The sequence below is a fragment of the Struthio camelus genome, chromosome 8 (genome assembly GCF_040807025.1).
Source record: "Struthio camelus isolate bStrCam1 chromosome 8, bStrCam1.hap1, whole genome shotgun sequence".
NCBI lineage: Eukaryota > Metazoa > Chordata > Aves > Struthioniformes > Struthionidae > Struthio > Struthio camelus.
This window is the reverse complement of record NC_090949.1, coordinates 15,841,282-15,858,413: the sequence shown is the minus strand read 5'-3', so window position 1 is coordinate 15,858,413 and position 17,132 is coordinate 15,841,282. Positions and strand designations below refer to the sequence as shown.

General features: G+C 40.5%; 2 protein-coding genes across 8 annotated transcripts in view; both read left to right on the top strand.

Moving 5' to 3' along the window:
- Positions 1–10,957, top strand: part of LOC104151238 (uncharacterized oxidoreductase ZK1290.5) — a 56,347-nt gene extending 45,390 nt beyond the window's left edge. For 2 of the 7 annotated variants that reach the window (XM_068952247.1, XM_009685903.2), the window contains exon 7: positions 7,957–10,957. In XM_068952247.1, coding sequence (XP_068808348.1) covers positions 7,957–8,058 — 102 coding nt within the window. In that variant the 3' untranslated portion in view covers positions 8,059–10,957. The other 5 variants (XR_011142519.1, XM_068952248.1, XM_068952249.1 and 2 more) reach the window with 5 other exon arrangements.
- A 967-nt stretch (positions 10,958–11,924) lies between these two features.
- S1PR1 (sphingosine-1-phosphate receptor 1) lies at positions 11,925–16,664 on the top strand. The gene is made up of 2 exons (XM_068952246.1): positions 11,925–12,601; positions 13,847–16,664. Exon 2 carries the CDS (start codon positions 13,978–13,980, stop codon positions 15,115–15,117), a length of 1,140 nt encoding a protein of 379 aa, XP_068808347.1. The 5' UTR covers positions 11,925–12,601; positions 13,847–13,977; the 3' UTR covers positions 15,118–16,664.
- The last annotated feature ends 468 nt before the right edge of the window (positions 16,665–17,132 follow it).

The window sequence follows — 17,132 nt, the reverse complement described above, 5'->3', positions numbered from 1 at the left end:
GGGAAAAAGTCCCCTAATAACCTTATTGTTACCTCCAAAAGTATTTTAGGGGTATGAACTGTTTTGCAAATCAGGAACAAACTCTGTGAGAAAACAGGAATCTTGTTACCTCTAGTTAGTCACTGACTGTGTGTATGTGTAAATTAACACACCTATAATGAATTTTTCTTTTGGTGGCTATGCTTGCTATATAGCTCCTACCCTGACTGTTTATTCCGATACCCACACTGCCTTCTGTGGTTGAGGCACAGCTGTTTGTGGTACTGTATTGTGAACCAGATCAGAGAACTAATGCAAGTTAAAAATCCCTCCTTCCCCCTCCCCCCGCCCGATTAATTTTCACCCAGATAAATTCTGTGTGCTTTACAAAGTTTACTGTGCGGCCCCACTAGCTGGTTTAGCACAACTGAGGGGTTGCAATGTGGCAAAACCTAAAACACTTAGAAGGGGAAAAAACTGGCACAGTTATCTGGTGTCGTTTATCACATCTCCCTTTCTTTTTTCTTTTTTCCCCCACCCCAGTACGTTGCCCTAAGTCTATACCATTTCTGGTCAAGTTTGGGAAAAGCATGGACATCGTTAAGCCCTGAGTATATAATATACTATATAGCATTTCTAGTTCAGTGGCTGAGCATTTCTAGTTCAGTGGCTGGTCCCTGGTTTAGGTTTAAAAAGCCTGAGCACTGAGGTTTGACTACAACGGGGCACGCATGCTAGCAGCCAGCGATCGCTGGCGCCAGCAATCGCTGGCTAATGCGGGATGGGAGGAGCTCCCTTGGCAGCAATTCAGGCTCCACAGGATCTTTTGGTTGGGTATGAAGGAGCTCTGACAAACTCCACAGAGACTTCAGAGCAACCTCAGTTTTGAAGTGATAATATCTGAATAAGACACCTGCTAAGAAAACACTGGCACTAACATTCATGTTGCAGGCCTCACCACAGGAGAACTGAGTGGCTCTAAGAACCTATGCATGAAGACAGGTTTCAAGTTAGAGCTAGTGCTGAGGAACTATGGCACTCCATCTATTTCTGTAGTAGCTGATCCAAAAGTGTTTCCTCTAACTAGGCAGAGACAAGGTAAAGAGAAATATAGCCATTTTTTTGCTAGCTTTGTGAAAGTCCTGATGCTTCTAATAATTCTTTGACTGGCTGAAGTTCTGAGGAACTGAACGTAATGTAACAGAGAAACACGGAGCTCCTGTGTCCAGGGGGATTGCAGTCCGGGTGTTCATACACTTTGCCAATGGCCATGCAGAGTGCTGTCAAAAACTGCTCTGATATTACCATTTTCTTGGACCTTTGCTTGAGGCCAGAGTGCTATGAAATCATCTACCAGAATCTACAAATGAAAATGAGAGTCACAAAAGGAGCAAATGACCCGGTGGAGCCTGTCAACTTAATAGAATGATATTTATCTATGTCAAAGAATCTGAATAATTTTCAGAAGGAAAAAATATTAGAAAAATCCTGTCTCAATTTTAAATGAATCTTGGTGAGTTTAAATAATATGAACGCTCCTACCTCTTTCTCTCTCCATTATGTTAACTATATATGCATTCCTATAGGTGTTTGATTTTGCAATAGCAGAAGATGATGTTGAAATTCTAAATGGCATGCATGATGGCAGACATGTTTCCTGGGACCCAGGCCTTATTGTGTGAATGAAGGTTTGAGCTTTTTCCTTTGTCAGAGATCAATGAGTCACCCCATGTGACTTAAATTCAGAGAAGCTTGCAATAAGAATGTAATTGTAAGTTTAATTGCCGGTATTAATGATAACTGATTTGAAATCCTTAACACTGATAACAGACAAAAGGCATTGTTGGGAATAGTACTTTCATACAGACATCTTACATTTCCATCTAAAATCCTGATCCATAGTTCACTGAAGCCCATGCAAAGCCTGCTATTTATATTATTGGTTTTGCATCAGGTCATTTAAGAAAGAACATGAGGAGACAGCACATCTTAAAAAAAAAAAAAAAAATTTAAAAAATGAGTGTATAATACAGGTTTTAAGTACAAAATAAGTTGTTACAAAATAAGTTGTCCCGTACTTTGTTAGAGGTTTACAACGTACAAAGAAGGAAAAGCTGAGTGAGAAAAATATATGAATACCATTATTATTACATTATTACCGATAAATCTCCAGTGAGAGCATGATCCCACTGTAATAAGCAATATATAACAGCATCACAAAAAAGAGTTTTATGGATATTATTGCATAGTATTTGAGTTGCCCAAGAGAGTTTTATGCATATTATTTACCAGCCTGTAGGCATAACAAAGTAGAAGCCCTTCCAGAGAAATCCATCTACAAATAAGCTGATTGCATGACTTCACAGTTGAGCAGCAAGCTCTAAGAGCCAGATAAAGCAGCATCTTCATTATTACTAATCTTTTTCTCCTACTTGAAATTCTGGTGAGTTTTGTTTAGCTTTTATAAGCATTAGCTTAGCCTTCACTTTGTATTTGTCCAGGTAATCTCATTAACAAATATACTGTTTCCCAGGTGTTATTGTAAAATATGTGTGTGTATATACATATACATAAATATATATGTATGTATACACACACACACACACACACACACACACGTATACTCACATACATTGTTTATAGATATGTTTTCAGACATATACCTGCAGGGTCTTTTATCCACTGAGTATTTGACTTCTACTCACATTGGTTTGATATTTTAGGAGTTCCTGTGTCTAGAAAGGTATGGAAAATCTGACTATGATTTATATTGTGTGTGGACTTCCTGAGGCAGTTTTCCCAGTGCTGTTCTGCTTTAGTCATATCATGAAACAAAGTTTCTTAGTTTTTTATCAAGAAACAACTTACAGCAATCATGTATTCTAGCCTGCATTGTTTGTCCTCAAAGCAGAGCTTCTATACAACTTGACTAAAATACAGACAATTTTTTTTCTTTTGATAATAACTCCTTAGCATAATCAGCTGGTTAATATTTGTAAACATTTCAGAGAAAATTTGACTAGAAAAATTTGAACCGTTGTATCATTTTAAAAATACAAGGTGTTGTATGAAATGCTGCCCTCACTAATACCTGTATAATGTACTGTCCCAAGAAAGAGATGCAATCTACACAGTAAAGGTTATTTTCCAGCTTTTCAACTGTGGCCTGCAGTTTGGGGTGCTCCAATATCTGGGAATGCAAGTTTAGGTGTCTAAAAGTTGCAGTGTATCTGGCTTAACTGGTGTGATGTGGGGTCCAATATTTCCAAAAAGTAATACATATTTATAAAATTCAGGTCATTTTTAGGGTTTTGTAGCATTTGCAAAAAATGACGGCAGACTCGGTGAAAACCAGAAAGAATTCACACAGATAAACCTTTCTACCTCTGCGTATCAGCTAACTCTTCTGAAAAGTCACTTTATAGGAATATGCCCTAGTGTAATAGTTTGCTCAGATTTTAGCAGTAGGACAAAAATACAGTGCTTATACTATTGTACTTTTGCTTCCGTACAATGTATCAGAATTCATAGCACAGTGAATCACTTGCCCAGCGTTCACCAAAGTGGGTGAGGTTTTTTTTTGCCAGTGAAGATGAAGACTAGTTCAGAAACTACAGAGGAGAAGTTGGAGTTTTACCTCTAGTTCTCTCTAAAGAAGTAGTTATCATGTCAACATACTATCCCCTTTTCAAGTGTAAATGATGTCTACAAAGTGAAACAGACTGACCTCTATGTAAGCTAATAAGTTTTTTGCTTTAGTATTACCAGGACGCTATTAATTAAGATTAACTACATGGTTGGATGTCCCGTATTAGCCTGAACAGCTCTTATTTTCCTGCACTCATTTCTGACTACTTGCCTCCCATGTTCTGAGCTAAACAGAACTAAACCATTTTCATTCTAATCCCCCATACAGATGACTGTAGGTTACAGTGAGGATGGCTTCCTAACTCATTATCGTATTTTATTATTCCCTCTGTCAAAGATATTTTATTCTTGCTTTTGCAACTGCTTTTGCTAGGAAGTCAAGCCACCATGTTATCTGATCTACATTATATCCAAGCAATGCAGTGAGTAACGAAAGGAATAATCAGATAGAGACAGTACTTGCTATAAAAGCCTAGTTCTAGTTAAGGAACAGTTATGGAAAGTTACAGTTTTAGTCCAATACTCACTTTTCTAACTACCTTCAGACTTAACTATTGTTGTTTCAGGATTTTTTTCTAGGGTGGCTTGTTTTTGTTTTTGTTTTTTTTTTTAATTATTTTTTCCCTAGCAGTTCCTTTGCTACTTGGTAGTGGCTTTAGAATTATGGAAATATTCCATATTTCCAATATATGGACATAAGAGTTAAATTTTAAGTAGTAACTATGTACAAAGTCAAGTGTATTTTGAGCTAATATGAGCTTTTTAATTGCTAAGACTCAGCCCACCCACGTTATCTTTCTCCCAGGTGTGCTGTGCTGTTTTACACATTGTGCCATCACTAATCACCAGCATTGTTTTCTGCTAGAAGCTGCAGCTCCCTCGAGAGACTGGAATCCTGCTATCTCCTGCCTGCTTGGAATATAATGCATCTTATCAATGTGGCTTGCTTTCCTTTGAATTACAGCTTTCACAATTGTGCTAGTTAATTTAGAAGCCTTCCAAATCCTCTTTAGGTTTTGATCAGGTTGCACAGGGAAAGACTAACTCAATGGATTCATATTTTAAACTCCTCTCTACAACTAAATTGATGTTACAAATGTGGAAGATAGTTTTCTTTTTAAATAAAGGCTACTGCAGAATGATAAGCCCACATAAAGTCTTCTAAACCAACATTTCTAAAGTACAACAAATTTGATCAAAATTTCAAGGAAGTAATACAACTAATAAGCAATTGGAAAGTGATGAAAGTCAATGAGATTTAGGGTTGCAGTGAACAGTGATGTCCTGTAATAGAAGGAGAACCTAGAAGACCAAAGGCATGTAGAAGTGCTGAACATACGAAACCGGGAAGTTTAACTCCATTCTTAATTTCCTCTTTGATCAGTTCCCTGGAGGTGCTCATTTTTAAGACTTTCTTTTTTAACTCAGGATTTCATCTCAAGTGAATCTTTGAAAGATACAGTGCATGTTCTTTCCCAGGGCTGAAACTCCTCCTCCTGTCCTTACTTGCATAATACAAGCTTTCTCTAAAGAGAAAACTTTTATACCTTTCTGCAATTACACTTGTTAAGATATAGCAATATATCCATTTTATCATTGTAACCATCATCTTGCCGATAGGACTAGGAACTGCTACTGAAAGTCTAAGGCACTTTTTCCTCCATGTTATGTAAGTTATTTATGGTCATGAGGGCACCCCTCTCTAGTTAAGATAAATTTTATCTTATTTAAAATAAGAGTTTTGTCAGTATTATCCACCTAAGTGCAGTCATCTCTCTTTGCAGGAGCACTGATTGTTAATGGAATGGAAATCTTTTGAAACAAATAAGGAAAGGAAGAAAAATAAACAGTCAGTGGGAAGGGCGAGGCCACTTTCTGTGCAGCCAAGTAGCTTCCTGTCTGATTCTGAGCATTTTCCTCTCCTTTTTTTTTGCATATTTATGAATTTTGTCTTTTATTTTATTGGCAATAAAGGCACCTAAGAACCTTTAATTGAGAAATAATGGCAATGGTTTTGTGAAGAGCATGCCTGACGAATTTTTTTATTGAGCTGCAGAAGTTTCTACGGTATTTGTTCCCCTTATGTAAATTTGAAGACAAGTATTTTATTTTTCCAACCAGTATATGTGATAAGGAAACTATAGTAGTAGTAAGTTCACAAACCCTCTAAGCCAAGCAGACTGAAATATATCTACCCCTCTTTTTGCACCGTGGTTAACACCAGCTGATTTTCTTTTAAAATAGCAGTGCAGAAATATTTTCACACGAAAGGTGACATTAGCAGCATGTTTTCAAAAGTGAAGACTAAGATGGAGTTGCACTCGCTGCCACAAACTGAAGCTAAGCAGTTAACTCTCCCCATGTTAGCACACCTCTTCCAAAGCCTGGAAGCTCTGAGGAACACAGCTATGGCTATAGTGCATTAGGTAAATATAAAAGATGAGCCAGCCTTCTGGCAATTATTTCTGTTGCTGTGCTAGGAGTCTTTTTTGTACTTAATCTTTGGCACTTCTGGCAATCTCCCTTAAAATGTCTGCACTTTTGAAAGAGAATTTGAAGTATTTGTAGTGAGCCTATATAATATTTATGATATATATGTTGCAGCCTTACAGTTTGTCTTTATTCAGTGGTCATTTGTCCATCTGCAGCATCACACAGACTTAACTACAGCTCCCGGAGCATTATAGGATAGTTATGAGTTTCCAAGGGACCAAAGCATGAGAACTATCTCCAAAACTAGTCATTACCCACTGAAATCAAAAGGAGCACAAAGCCTGAGATTAATTTGAATCAATGATGTTGATGCTGCTTCCCAGTGGTATAACCTATATCGCTCTGTTAACTCTGTTAGACCTGGCCAACGTTGTGGGATGTACTTGTCTAAGCAACCTTGCACAGATTCATTTGTACCAGATCTCAGTCACCCATGTAAACAGCTTCCCTGCTTTCTTGGCTGTAACATGTTTTTTGCATGAGAGAGTGGTTCCCTGCGTCAGGCTTTTGTAGTAAAGGCAGCTGTGCCCAAGAGGAATCATTTATAATCTTACTAAAGGCTCTGCTAGCCAGTCCCCTTTAAGAAGCAAGTCCGAGGCTGAACTACTAAAGGGAAATGCAGGAGTGTATCTTGGCAGGATATCATCCCATTAATCCCATTAATGGCTGCTCCTTTTATTTATTTATTTATTATTTTTTATTTCCCTCCAGCAAAGCAGATTTCCATGGCTTTCTAGCTGAGGCTTCCCAGTTCCAATATAATGAACTGGTGTTAAATTCATAACTTGGCTGTGAAATGTGGGGTGGGGCTACTAGTACTTTTACAATTTCATGGTAACAAGAAGAGTAGAGATGTTGTTGTTGTTGTTGTTTGTTTTCTTTTCTCTGTGAACTCATTCTTTCTTAATGGTTCCCTGTTACTTGGATTCATCCCAGTAAAGGAATAAGTATATTGTTGCCAAGTTGGATTTAAGGTACATCACTTGATTTGGGTGCAGTTTAAGGGTGATGAAAGATTAATCCATGAAGTATAGCTGTGAAGGTCATATACTATGGTATAGATTGACTTCCCTGGTGTAAAATAATAATAATAATAATGAACTGTTTATATTAATGAAACATCAAGTGTTTATTTTTTATCCCATGATTTGTGAGATTTTGCATGATTATCAGAAATGCATTATAATCAAGATGTAACTACGTTTGATTAGTCTGGAAGATTATCACAGGTTTTGTTTTGTTTTTCAGGAAATGATAATTTTACTATTTTTTCCCGCGGTATTACAGATAAGTAATATCTGTGATCTGCCAAATAATGGCAGATTTTTCAGCCAAGACTGCTGTTACTGCAGAATAGTGTGTTGAGATCAGTTACCGTGTCCATTCATGTCTTTAGTTTTTCCTAACAGAAAAAGTACAGTAGGACTTTCATTGTCTGCTCTGTATAACTGGAATAAAAAGTTACTTTTCAGAAAGGTTTCTCATACACTTTTGATAATGCTGGCTTATACAGTTTCATCACTATGGAACTTCTGCTATATTTTAATACATACCAAAGATGATGTATCATGGTTAGCTACATTAAAGTTGCGTATGGTTTTGGGAGCAATGATTTCCAGTAAAACTATGTCAAGTCACTTTCTGAACTCCTTCAGCTTATTGATCTAAAAATAGAATACAAATCCTTACAAAAAACAAATATGTCAGAGTTGTTAAAATAGCATTTAAAAATAATGATCCATTATATTAATATTAAATTTATTAATATTCAGTACTTAGAATTAAAACAGATTCTCTAAATTAGAGAATGCTAATCACTCTTTTTCTCCAAACCAGGTTTTTGATTTTAATCTGAGAGCAGAAGATATGGAATTTTTGAACACCATGAATATCAACAGAAAACTAATTCATCTAACCTATCCATTGTGGAAAGGATAATTTCAAACCAAATAGTTCTAAATTTAAAGTGATGCAACTGAAACTTGATTTACTGTAAACTGAACAATAAATCTAAAGGGTTATCTTTGGTACTCAGACCTCCTATCAATGGCTTATATTTACTATTATGTTAAAAAATTAATAAAATTATTTTATTCCCTCTTTTCTCTTTACATGTTTCTTGCAGATACAAAATTGCATACTTTTAACACTTTCTCTGCTTTCTCAGAGCTTTATGGCATATTCTTTCCCTATATTCTAATATAGGCAGTATTCTAATATAGAGCAGTATTCTAATTACGTTACTTCTACCTGTGCATGCTTCATTTAAGGTGTCATTTTAATCCATTTGAACAAATTAGTTTTTTTTTTCCTGATAGATTTTAGAGGGTATTAGGTACTTATCGACATAGATAGGAGCATGTTAAAATGTACAGGACAGTTAAAAACAAGTTAGGTGACAAACACTAACTGGAATAAGTAGGTATTTTTGTCCTTTTGAAAATCCTAGCAGAAGCTTATGTGTGTATCTCAGCACCTAGATTTCTGTGAAGTCCCTGACAGCACGAGTTTTTTTTTTTCCCTTTCCCTTTCCTTCATCTGTCTTCTGTTACAAGTAAAATTAACTTTGTTTAATGTATTTCTGCACAAATTTATAGTATTCTTATCTTAAAAAAACAGATTGACAGTACTTGGCATTTCTGTCTGTGCTTTATGCACTTATCACCATTGCTCTATTATCTCTTAGTTTTAAGAAGTTAACTGGCTTTCAGATAAAAAAAAAAAAAAAACATAGCTGGAGAAAGGACATAGATGTTCTAATTCACAAGATCAAGTGTGTGCTGCTTAACAAAACATTGTGTAACATTATACCATTATACTCAAGATAATTCTAACAAGTTTGTTTGGTATTGGAGGTGGTACAAATGTATTGGGTTAGCACTCTGTTTACACTAATCTATACCACATCATCTGGGGCTCAGGTTAATTTAAGAATTAGTTCTGATATCTCTGTAAGGAACTGCATTGGGTTCTCAAGACACTGGGCTGTTCTCAGTTGTGTGATGTAAATTGTGAAAAAATACTCAAAACAAGTTATGTTTGTTCCAGATTTCCAGGAGAAGTCTGAATCTAGAGTAATGCCTCACTTCTGTACAGCTATTTATATGTCTCTTAGTCACATGATTCCCATGATTTTGGGGGGATTCCACCCGCTGCGCTTTGTGCTCTTTCTCAGTGAGTGAGGCCATTCTGGTGGTACTGTTCAAGGATCGTTGTTTCTTGGCCCTGGCACATCAGGGAGAAATAGCTCTGGTTTATGGCCTAACTTATGTCTGGATAAACTTAAAGAACTTTTTGCATGTATAGGTGAAGATTTGTGAAGCACATAAATGTAGTGTGTTGAAGTAAAATCCTGTGCAAAGCTGTCTTGCAGGGGTTTTCTGTCGCCTTTGAAGATGGATAATGTTCAGACTCTTCTCTGATGCAGTTGTGATTTGTCCAATAACACAAGTACTACAAACACCATGTTCATAATATCCCTGTGAACAAAAATGTCTTGCCACTTCATGCTTAGGGACTTAATGTTTAAACTTTTTTTAACCAGTTAACCCAGGTAAAGTTCCAGGTCATGATGTGCACAGCCTTCCCTTTTGCATGCCACTGAAATGTGCTTTCTGGTTAATTCTGAAATGATGCATGAATTTTATTATTTTGTTCTTTCTCCTTACTCTGAACGTAGGCAATTTCAGAGCATAATTTTCAAATGAGCTATATACCCTGGATTTCTGTAGTATGTCTACAGAGGTATAAGATTCCTTAACACTGGACCTGGCACTCATTTTACGTTTAGGAAGATACTAAGAGAAGAATTCTTGTTCTGTTAACTGGGATGGAGTATAATCCCCATGTAAATCACCTCCCTAAGCATTTATCAGTGTATTCTTGGTAGAGATGGCTGGAAAAGCCTGAATTTACACCCCTTGTGAGGAGGCTATGATCTGTGCTGCTTAGCCACACTAAGATACCATCTCTGCATTTTTAAGTGGCAATCAGTGCAAAGTCAGGTGTTTTGGTTTCATTTGCCTGAGAAGGGTGAAGGAATATTTCAGTTTCCTCTCTGCTAAGATGTTGACAAGGCTAAAAGTATGGTTGGTCATTTAATTTTCACTGTGATTTTTGTGATCAAATATCCAAACTGTGTGGAGTGGAACTGAAATTGCTCAGACATTGTATGCAGTCGCTAATGAGTAATTAGCTGGATGTCACAGCTCTGAATTATAGCCCTCTCAGTTGGTTAACCAGTAAGCTAAACATGAAAGCTTGTATATATGATTACTGAAACCCTGAGTCATTCTATTCTTTAATTAAAGCATGTTATTTTAGTATATTCCTTTTACTTAATATTAACTATTTGGGAATGATTTCCTAGAGGAAAATGCCTGATGAGTGCACTTCTATTTAGTATTTTCTATAAATCAGCTAAAAAAGGGGGGAAAGCTTGAAATATCTAGGGTATGTCAGGCAGTTGTAGGGGATGCATATGTCAACCTCAAGCATGATTTATCTTATGTGCCTTTTCTGACAGTTGTAATTTAACGGCTGTATTTTCCTCCAGGCTCTCAGGAGGCTAAACATCTTTTCAAGTTTCTAGCTTTGTGGTGGAACAGCAAATGTCTGTTTGCCAGTGTAATTTATCTGAGTCATTCTGGGAAAGGTGTGGAGCAATTGAAACATGACTATTGGCATAAATAAGTGAGGGACTCTTCCTGAGGGTAGAGTTACTCTTAGCATCTTTCAGAAAGAAAAGCTGCTTCCCTGTAACAACTGCTATTGCTAATTGAATTGTATAATGCTGTGAACTAAACGACCTCATATATTAAACTGTCGTCTATTGTGATATTCTTTTGCATTTCAATTTGAGGTGGAATTAAAGAGAACAGAGCAAGGAAGGAAGAGGAACACTTCTGCAGTAAGAGCAACTGTAGATTACCAACACAGTTACCACTTCATATATCCTGTAGTGTTTCTTTCTTCTTTTAAAAGTTTAAAGAAAGAGGGAATTATAAAATCTGAACTCACTTCCTTATCTTTTTCTGTCTCTGTCTAATACCGCCATTATCACTGTCAGTAGCTGCCATGTCCAATTTTGTTTTAAAAATGAATTTGAAGTATTTGTTGTCTTAATATTTTCAAAAATTCAGGAATATTGCAGACTCTTCTGAACGTTCCAAGACCTTTTTTCACATGGGAATACCAGCGCGCAGAGGTAAATGATTGATGGTGGCATAAGGTGGCAAGCAATGACATGAGTCCCATGCTTACCCATGTGCCAGTGCTCGCTTTGGCCTTCCTGCTGTGCTGCCCAGCACTGGTCCTTGCCCTGTCAGGCTGGGGTGCACCGGGCAAGGAAGCTGCTGGTGAGTTCCTCAGTGCTGCAGGAGCTGGCAGGCCACGAGTGGCAGTGACTCCCCCCGCGGTCACTCCTGCAGCTGTTGGGCCTTCCATGGCGAAAGCTCACCTCAGCACAGCCCTGAGCTTGGCAGGGTGAGAAGAGGGGAGAGAGCCTCTTTCACGTCTTTCCTTAAATATTATTTATGAAGTCCAGCCTGAGATGGGTCTGAGGTGGCACACAGGACAACGTGTGTTATCCCTACTGTGGCCACGCTCAGGGAAAAGAGAAAGAAAAGGGCAGGAGAGATGCCAGCCTTTCCCTCCCACCACGGAAGGGCTCGGTTTGGAGCCGCTGGCCCTGGCGCCGCAGGGTGGGGAAGTGACGAGAGCCCCTGGCCGGGCCCTGCCGGCCGCCGCCCCCTGCTGCCTGGGGAGCCGCCCGGGCGTCCGGCGGGGAGGCGATGTGCTGCCCTCCGAGGGGCCGCCCCGGGCAGCCTGGCCGCGCTCCTGGGGCGGGCGGTGGGGGCCGCCCGGCGCGCCGAGGTTCAACTCGGGGAAGCCACTTCAGGCCGGGCCCCGCCGGGGCCGCCTCTCGCTGAAGGCGGCGGGAGCATCCCACTGCCGCCCTCGCCTTCCCCCTCCCTTCGGGGCACCCGAGAGTTGCGGAGGGAGAGGAGACCGAGGTTTGCGCCGTCCTACGGCGGCAGCTTCCCCGAGTCACGCCTTTTCCGGGCTTTCCTTCTCTGACCCCCTTTTTTCCACAGGCTTATTGGGATGACAAGAGCCCTGCCACAGGGAGGGCTGCGCGGGGCTGCGCCTTTCCCGGCTGCCGGCGGACAGAGCCGCAGGGGGCGGGCCGGGGCGGGCGGGCCAGGCAGCACCGGGGCGGCGAGGACGTCCCGGCCCCCGCGGGACGCAGCGAGCTCCCCGGGCTGGGCTGGGCTTGCAGGTCCTTCACATCAGCAGCCCCTCCGTGACTCGAGGGGAGTCGCACGCAGGGAGGAGTTAGAGAGGAAAAATCGGAAACGGGGTGGAGAGCAGCGGCTGCAGAAACATTAAAAGCACAGGCTCCGTGTCCGCCGCTGGAGTTGCTCCGCGGACACGCAAGATGCGGAGGGCTGAGGCGAACTGCGCGCCGCGCTTGAGTAAGGTAAGGATCGGCGGCGCCGCGGCCGCCCGGCGCCCCCCGCGGAGCCTGGGGCAGCTGTAACATGCCAGTGAAGTGCTTCTCTCGGCGAGCACCGCCTTGAGATGCTAGAACAGAAGAGGCGAGGGTCAGCGGTGGCTGTCAGGGACGGGTCGTGCCCGGCTCGGGTGCTGCGTCTGATGGAGGCAGTGCGGGGCGGCAGCGGTGCAGATTGGAGCCCGGGAGCGGTGCGGGGCGGCACTGGTGTGGGGCTGGAGCGGTGCGGGGCGGCAGCGGTGCAGACTGGAGCCCGGGAGCGGTGCGGGGCAGGAGCAGTGCATTGGAGCCCAGGAGCGGTGCAGGCACCTGGGAGCACTGCGGGAAGGTGTGCCTGTCCGCCTCGCACTTGTGGCTTCATCAGCTCTCCCTGTTCTCCCTTCCTTGCATCATTTCACACATTCAATTAAAGTGTTTATATGAAAAGGCAGTTTTCTCTGTATCTGCAGTCCTTAGTAATGTCCATTTCAAAAGCCTGCAATGCTAATTATTGCAATGCTTATTATTTCAAATGCAAAATATTTTCTGCTATTAAGACCTACAAAGTAGGTTTGCTATCTAATTTCTTTTCCTCAACTTTTTAACTTTTATACTGCTCCAGGTTTAGTAAAAGCACATGCTTGCTAAACAGAAGTATGGGCACCTTTCCTGTTTACAGCTTTGAGTTGATCTCTTGCTTATATACATCAGTGAATCACTTTCACCACTGTTGGAGATGGCATCAGTAAATTGCATAATTACCCCCTTCCAAAACACAGACTTTATTAAGGGAGGAGAATACCAGTCTCCTGTCAAGTAATTTCTAGGCAGGCTTCCATGTAGCTGCATTTGAAACAAATCAAGCCCTTTCCCTTTCTAAATCTCTGCTGCTGTGTATGTGGTGTTTCCTGTTGAAGAAAAAGGTACACTGGAACTTATTTTCGGAGAGATCTGAGATCTTTCACATTGGAAGAAGTCCAGTCCTCGCTGACTCCTACCTATTGCAGCAATTCTGCATGACAGAACCTTCTCATCTTATTTACCTGTTTAATATCCCTGACCATCTTTTAAAATGTATTTTAACAGCTGAATGAAACTTTATTCCTTTTGATTACACGTCCGCATCTGATATATTTAATTAAATTAGCAGATTGTCTTATACTGTTCTTAAGCTGTTTCTTTGTTTGCCTACCTTCTTTTAACTCTGGGGTTTGTTTGTGCCTCTTGTTTCAGGGCTGCCGCTTGTGAGGCTGCCCAGGAGCGCCAGGCAGGCTCCAGCCGGGCCGCGGCCGAGGTGCCGCAGGGGTTTGCTCTCGGCGTCCCCCTCTGGCGGCCGCTCGGGAAGCGCCGCTCAGCCTGGCACCATGAGCTCCCTCACCACCGCCCCGCTGAAGGTCATCAGCCACCTCGCCAACACCGATGTCAACTATGTCATCAAAGAGCATTACAATTACACAGGAAAGCTAAATGAGAACACGGACAGTGGAATAAAAGTGACTTCGGTGGTTTTCATTATAATTTGCTGCTTTATAATCTTGGAGAACATTTTTGTCTTGCTCACCATCTGGAAAACCAAGAAGTTTCACAGACCCATGTACTATTTCATTGGGAACTTGGCTCTTTCAGACTTGCTGGCCGGAGTGGCTTACACTGCCAACCTCCTGCTCTCTGGACACAAAACCTACAGCCTTACCCCCTCCCAGTGGTTTGTAAGAGAAGGCAGCATGTTTGTTGCCTTGTCAGCGTCTGTGTTCAGCTTGTTGGCCATTGCCATTGAGAGATATATCACCATGTTGAAGATGAAACTCCACAATGGCAGCAACAGCTTTCGCTCCTTCCTGCTGATCAGTGCTTGCTGGGTTATATCTGTGATACTAGGGGGACTCCCAATTATGGGCTGGAACTGCATCAGCCTCTTGTCCAACTGTTCCACAGTGCTGCCTCTCTACCACAAGCACTATATTCTCTTTTGCACCACAGTTTTCACCGGCCTTTTGCTATCTATTGTTGTCCTCTATTGCAGGATCTATTCCATGGTGAGGACTAGGAGCCGTAGGCTGACATTTCGAAAAAACATTACCAAAGCTACTAGGAGCTCAGAAAAGTCATTAGCTTTGCTCAAAACAGTGATTATAGTCCTCAGTGCCTTCATTGCCTGCTGGGCTCCCTTGTTCATCCTGCTTTTACTGGATGTGGGGTGCAAAGTGAAAACCTGCCCAATCCTCTTTAAAGCAGAGTATTTCTTAGTACTGGCCGTGCTCAACTCAGCCACGAACCCTATCATCTATACCTTAACAAACAAAGAAATGAGGAGGGCTTTCACCAAGATTCTGTGCTGCTGCAAATGTCCCCCTGCAGATTCTGGGACCAAATTCAAGAGGCCGATCATCGGAGGGATGGAGTTCAGTCGGAGTAAATCTGACAACTCCTCCCACCCACAGAAGGAGGAAGGTGACCATCCTGAAACAGTCATGTCTTCAGGCAACGTTACTTCGTCGTCTTAGGAGTACCGGAGGGGCCTACTTCAGAACCTTCCCTCTGAAATCTGACAGCTGGGACGCCTCCTGCTCACTACAGCAGCGCTGAGCTAAGTGAGCAAGTAGCATTAGCTCTAATGAGGCAAACGGTGCACTTGCAAGGCTGGAGTTCAACAAACGGGACAGACTGTTCTGGCTTGAAATTTTTTTTCCCTGGAGCATGTTTTGTCTTTGCACTGAGGCAGCTCAGGATTGTCAGGCGCATTCATATCCTGAAATCTCCTTAGTAACTCTGAAAGACTGATGCCTTGGTGAAATGATGCCTGGTGCGTGTGAGAGAAAGAGAGTGGGGGAGGAGAGAAAGGGAGAAAGAATCTTTTTTTTTTCTTGTGAGAAGAATGTGAAGTTATTTTTTCTTTACTTGCAGCAAACCACTGACACAAAGATCCTTCTGTACTGAGTTTAGTGATGGCTCTGGTATACTTGGTCAGAAATGTTTGTTTAGCACATAGCAAGGAAAGAGATCACACAAATAAAAGTTAGACCAAGTACAACCATAATTTTGAATCACTTTCCAGAGCTTTTAGTTAAGTAATAAGATTTTATTTGCAGAGTCCAAAGTTGCTGGGATTTTATTTAGCAAGATCATAGCTGTAAAATTTTGCTGACGGTCCACATCACATTTGAAGATCATGAGCCAGACTCTGCAGTTACTTTTCACCTATACAATTCTGATGACGGCTTCAAATTTTATGGAGTAGCTCAGAGCAGCATTTGGCCCCAGAGCAGCATTTGTTATTACGTAGCATTAAATAAACTGTATCATCATGAAAAATGCAAGGTAGAGCTAAAGCGCGTTTCTCTTTAAGATGACTGAAAGTAAATCTAATAGTATAAAATACTATTGACAATAGTAGGATTTTTGCCTAAGTAAACACAGAGTAAATGCTGAAGGGTAATTTCAGTGTTAGGTCCATAGTATTTCCAAAGGTAAAGATTAGTCAGGAAATCTGAAAGGCATATCTTGAGTTTCAGAAAAATTAAAGGAAAGTTTAAGTGAAACGATTGTAGATAAACACACTTCCATAACAATACAATACACATTTTGACACATTTTTTTCATGTTTATAATTTCAGCAAAGATGTCTGTAAATTATCAGTTCATGGAAGAAGTACCTTTCATTAAATTGAATGTATTTGTTTTACAGCATCATTTTTATTCCTCTGTTTTTCTAACCTGTGCTAATGGGGTTGAATGTGTACAATGTAAATAAGTTAAAAAGACGCAGGAGACTTCATGCACCTAGAGTATTACTGTAACAGAAGTGGTATATCTGGGATAGCTGAGAGCAATTGACTGATTTACAGTTATTGGCAATCCTTAGAAGTGTTTTTTATAAAGGAAATATATTGCCTTTGTAGTAAGATTTCCAGTGCAATTAAACTGATTTTTTTTTCTGGTTTAAAAAATAGTATTTAAAATGTTTCTGACTTTTATTGTTCAATTTGCACATAGCTTTATTGACTTCTAAACATTAATAAACTGATTTTTTTTAAAGATTCTGTTATCACAATACTACTAGTTTTGTACTATTATGGGGGTTTCATGCTGGGTTTGGTTTCTTGTTAGTAGAAGTCAACGGAAGGATTTCTTATTTCAGTACCCATTGGAATAAGCCTATTCTGTAGGATCTTCTTGACCAGTTATGACACAGATGCATAATGCCACTTACAAGATCATGTAAAATACAAAATGAACGCTAGAATATGGTTTTTCATCAGCACATACGCTATACTGATGAAATGCCAATAAAAGAATCTAGCTAGTAGCGTGATGGCAAGCCACTTTTCTCCAACAAACAATGAAGTAGAAACAGAAGAAAAATTAGGTGCCTGCCAAGCTCTGTCACTACTGCCTGGAGTGTAGTAAGTGAAAGAATAATATCTATACTACTAATATCAGTCATAAGTTTTAAACTTTATTACAAGCACCAATTAAGTTTACAAAATATGGAGCTGTGGCTTCAGCTAAGTAACTGCTG

What these genes read in the sequence shown, in the direction of transcription:
- S1PR1 (XM_068952246.1), top strand. Translation starts at nt 13,978, where the DNA reads ATGAGCTCCCTCACCACCGCCCCGCTGAAGGTCATCAGCCACCTCGCC.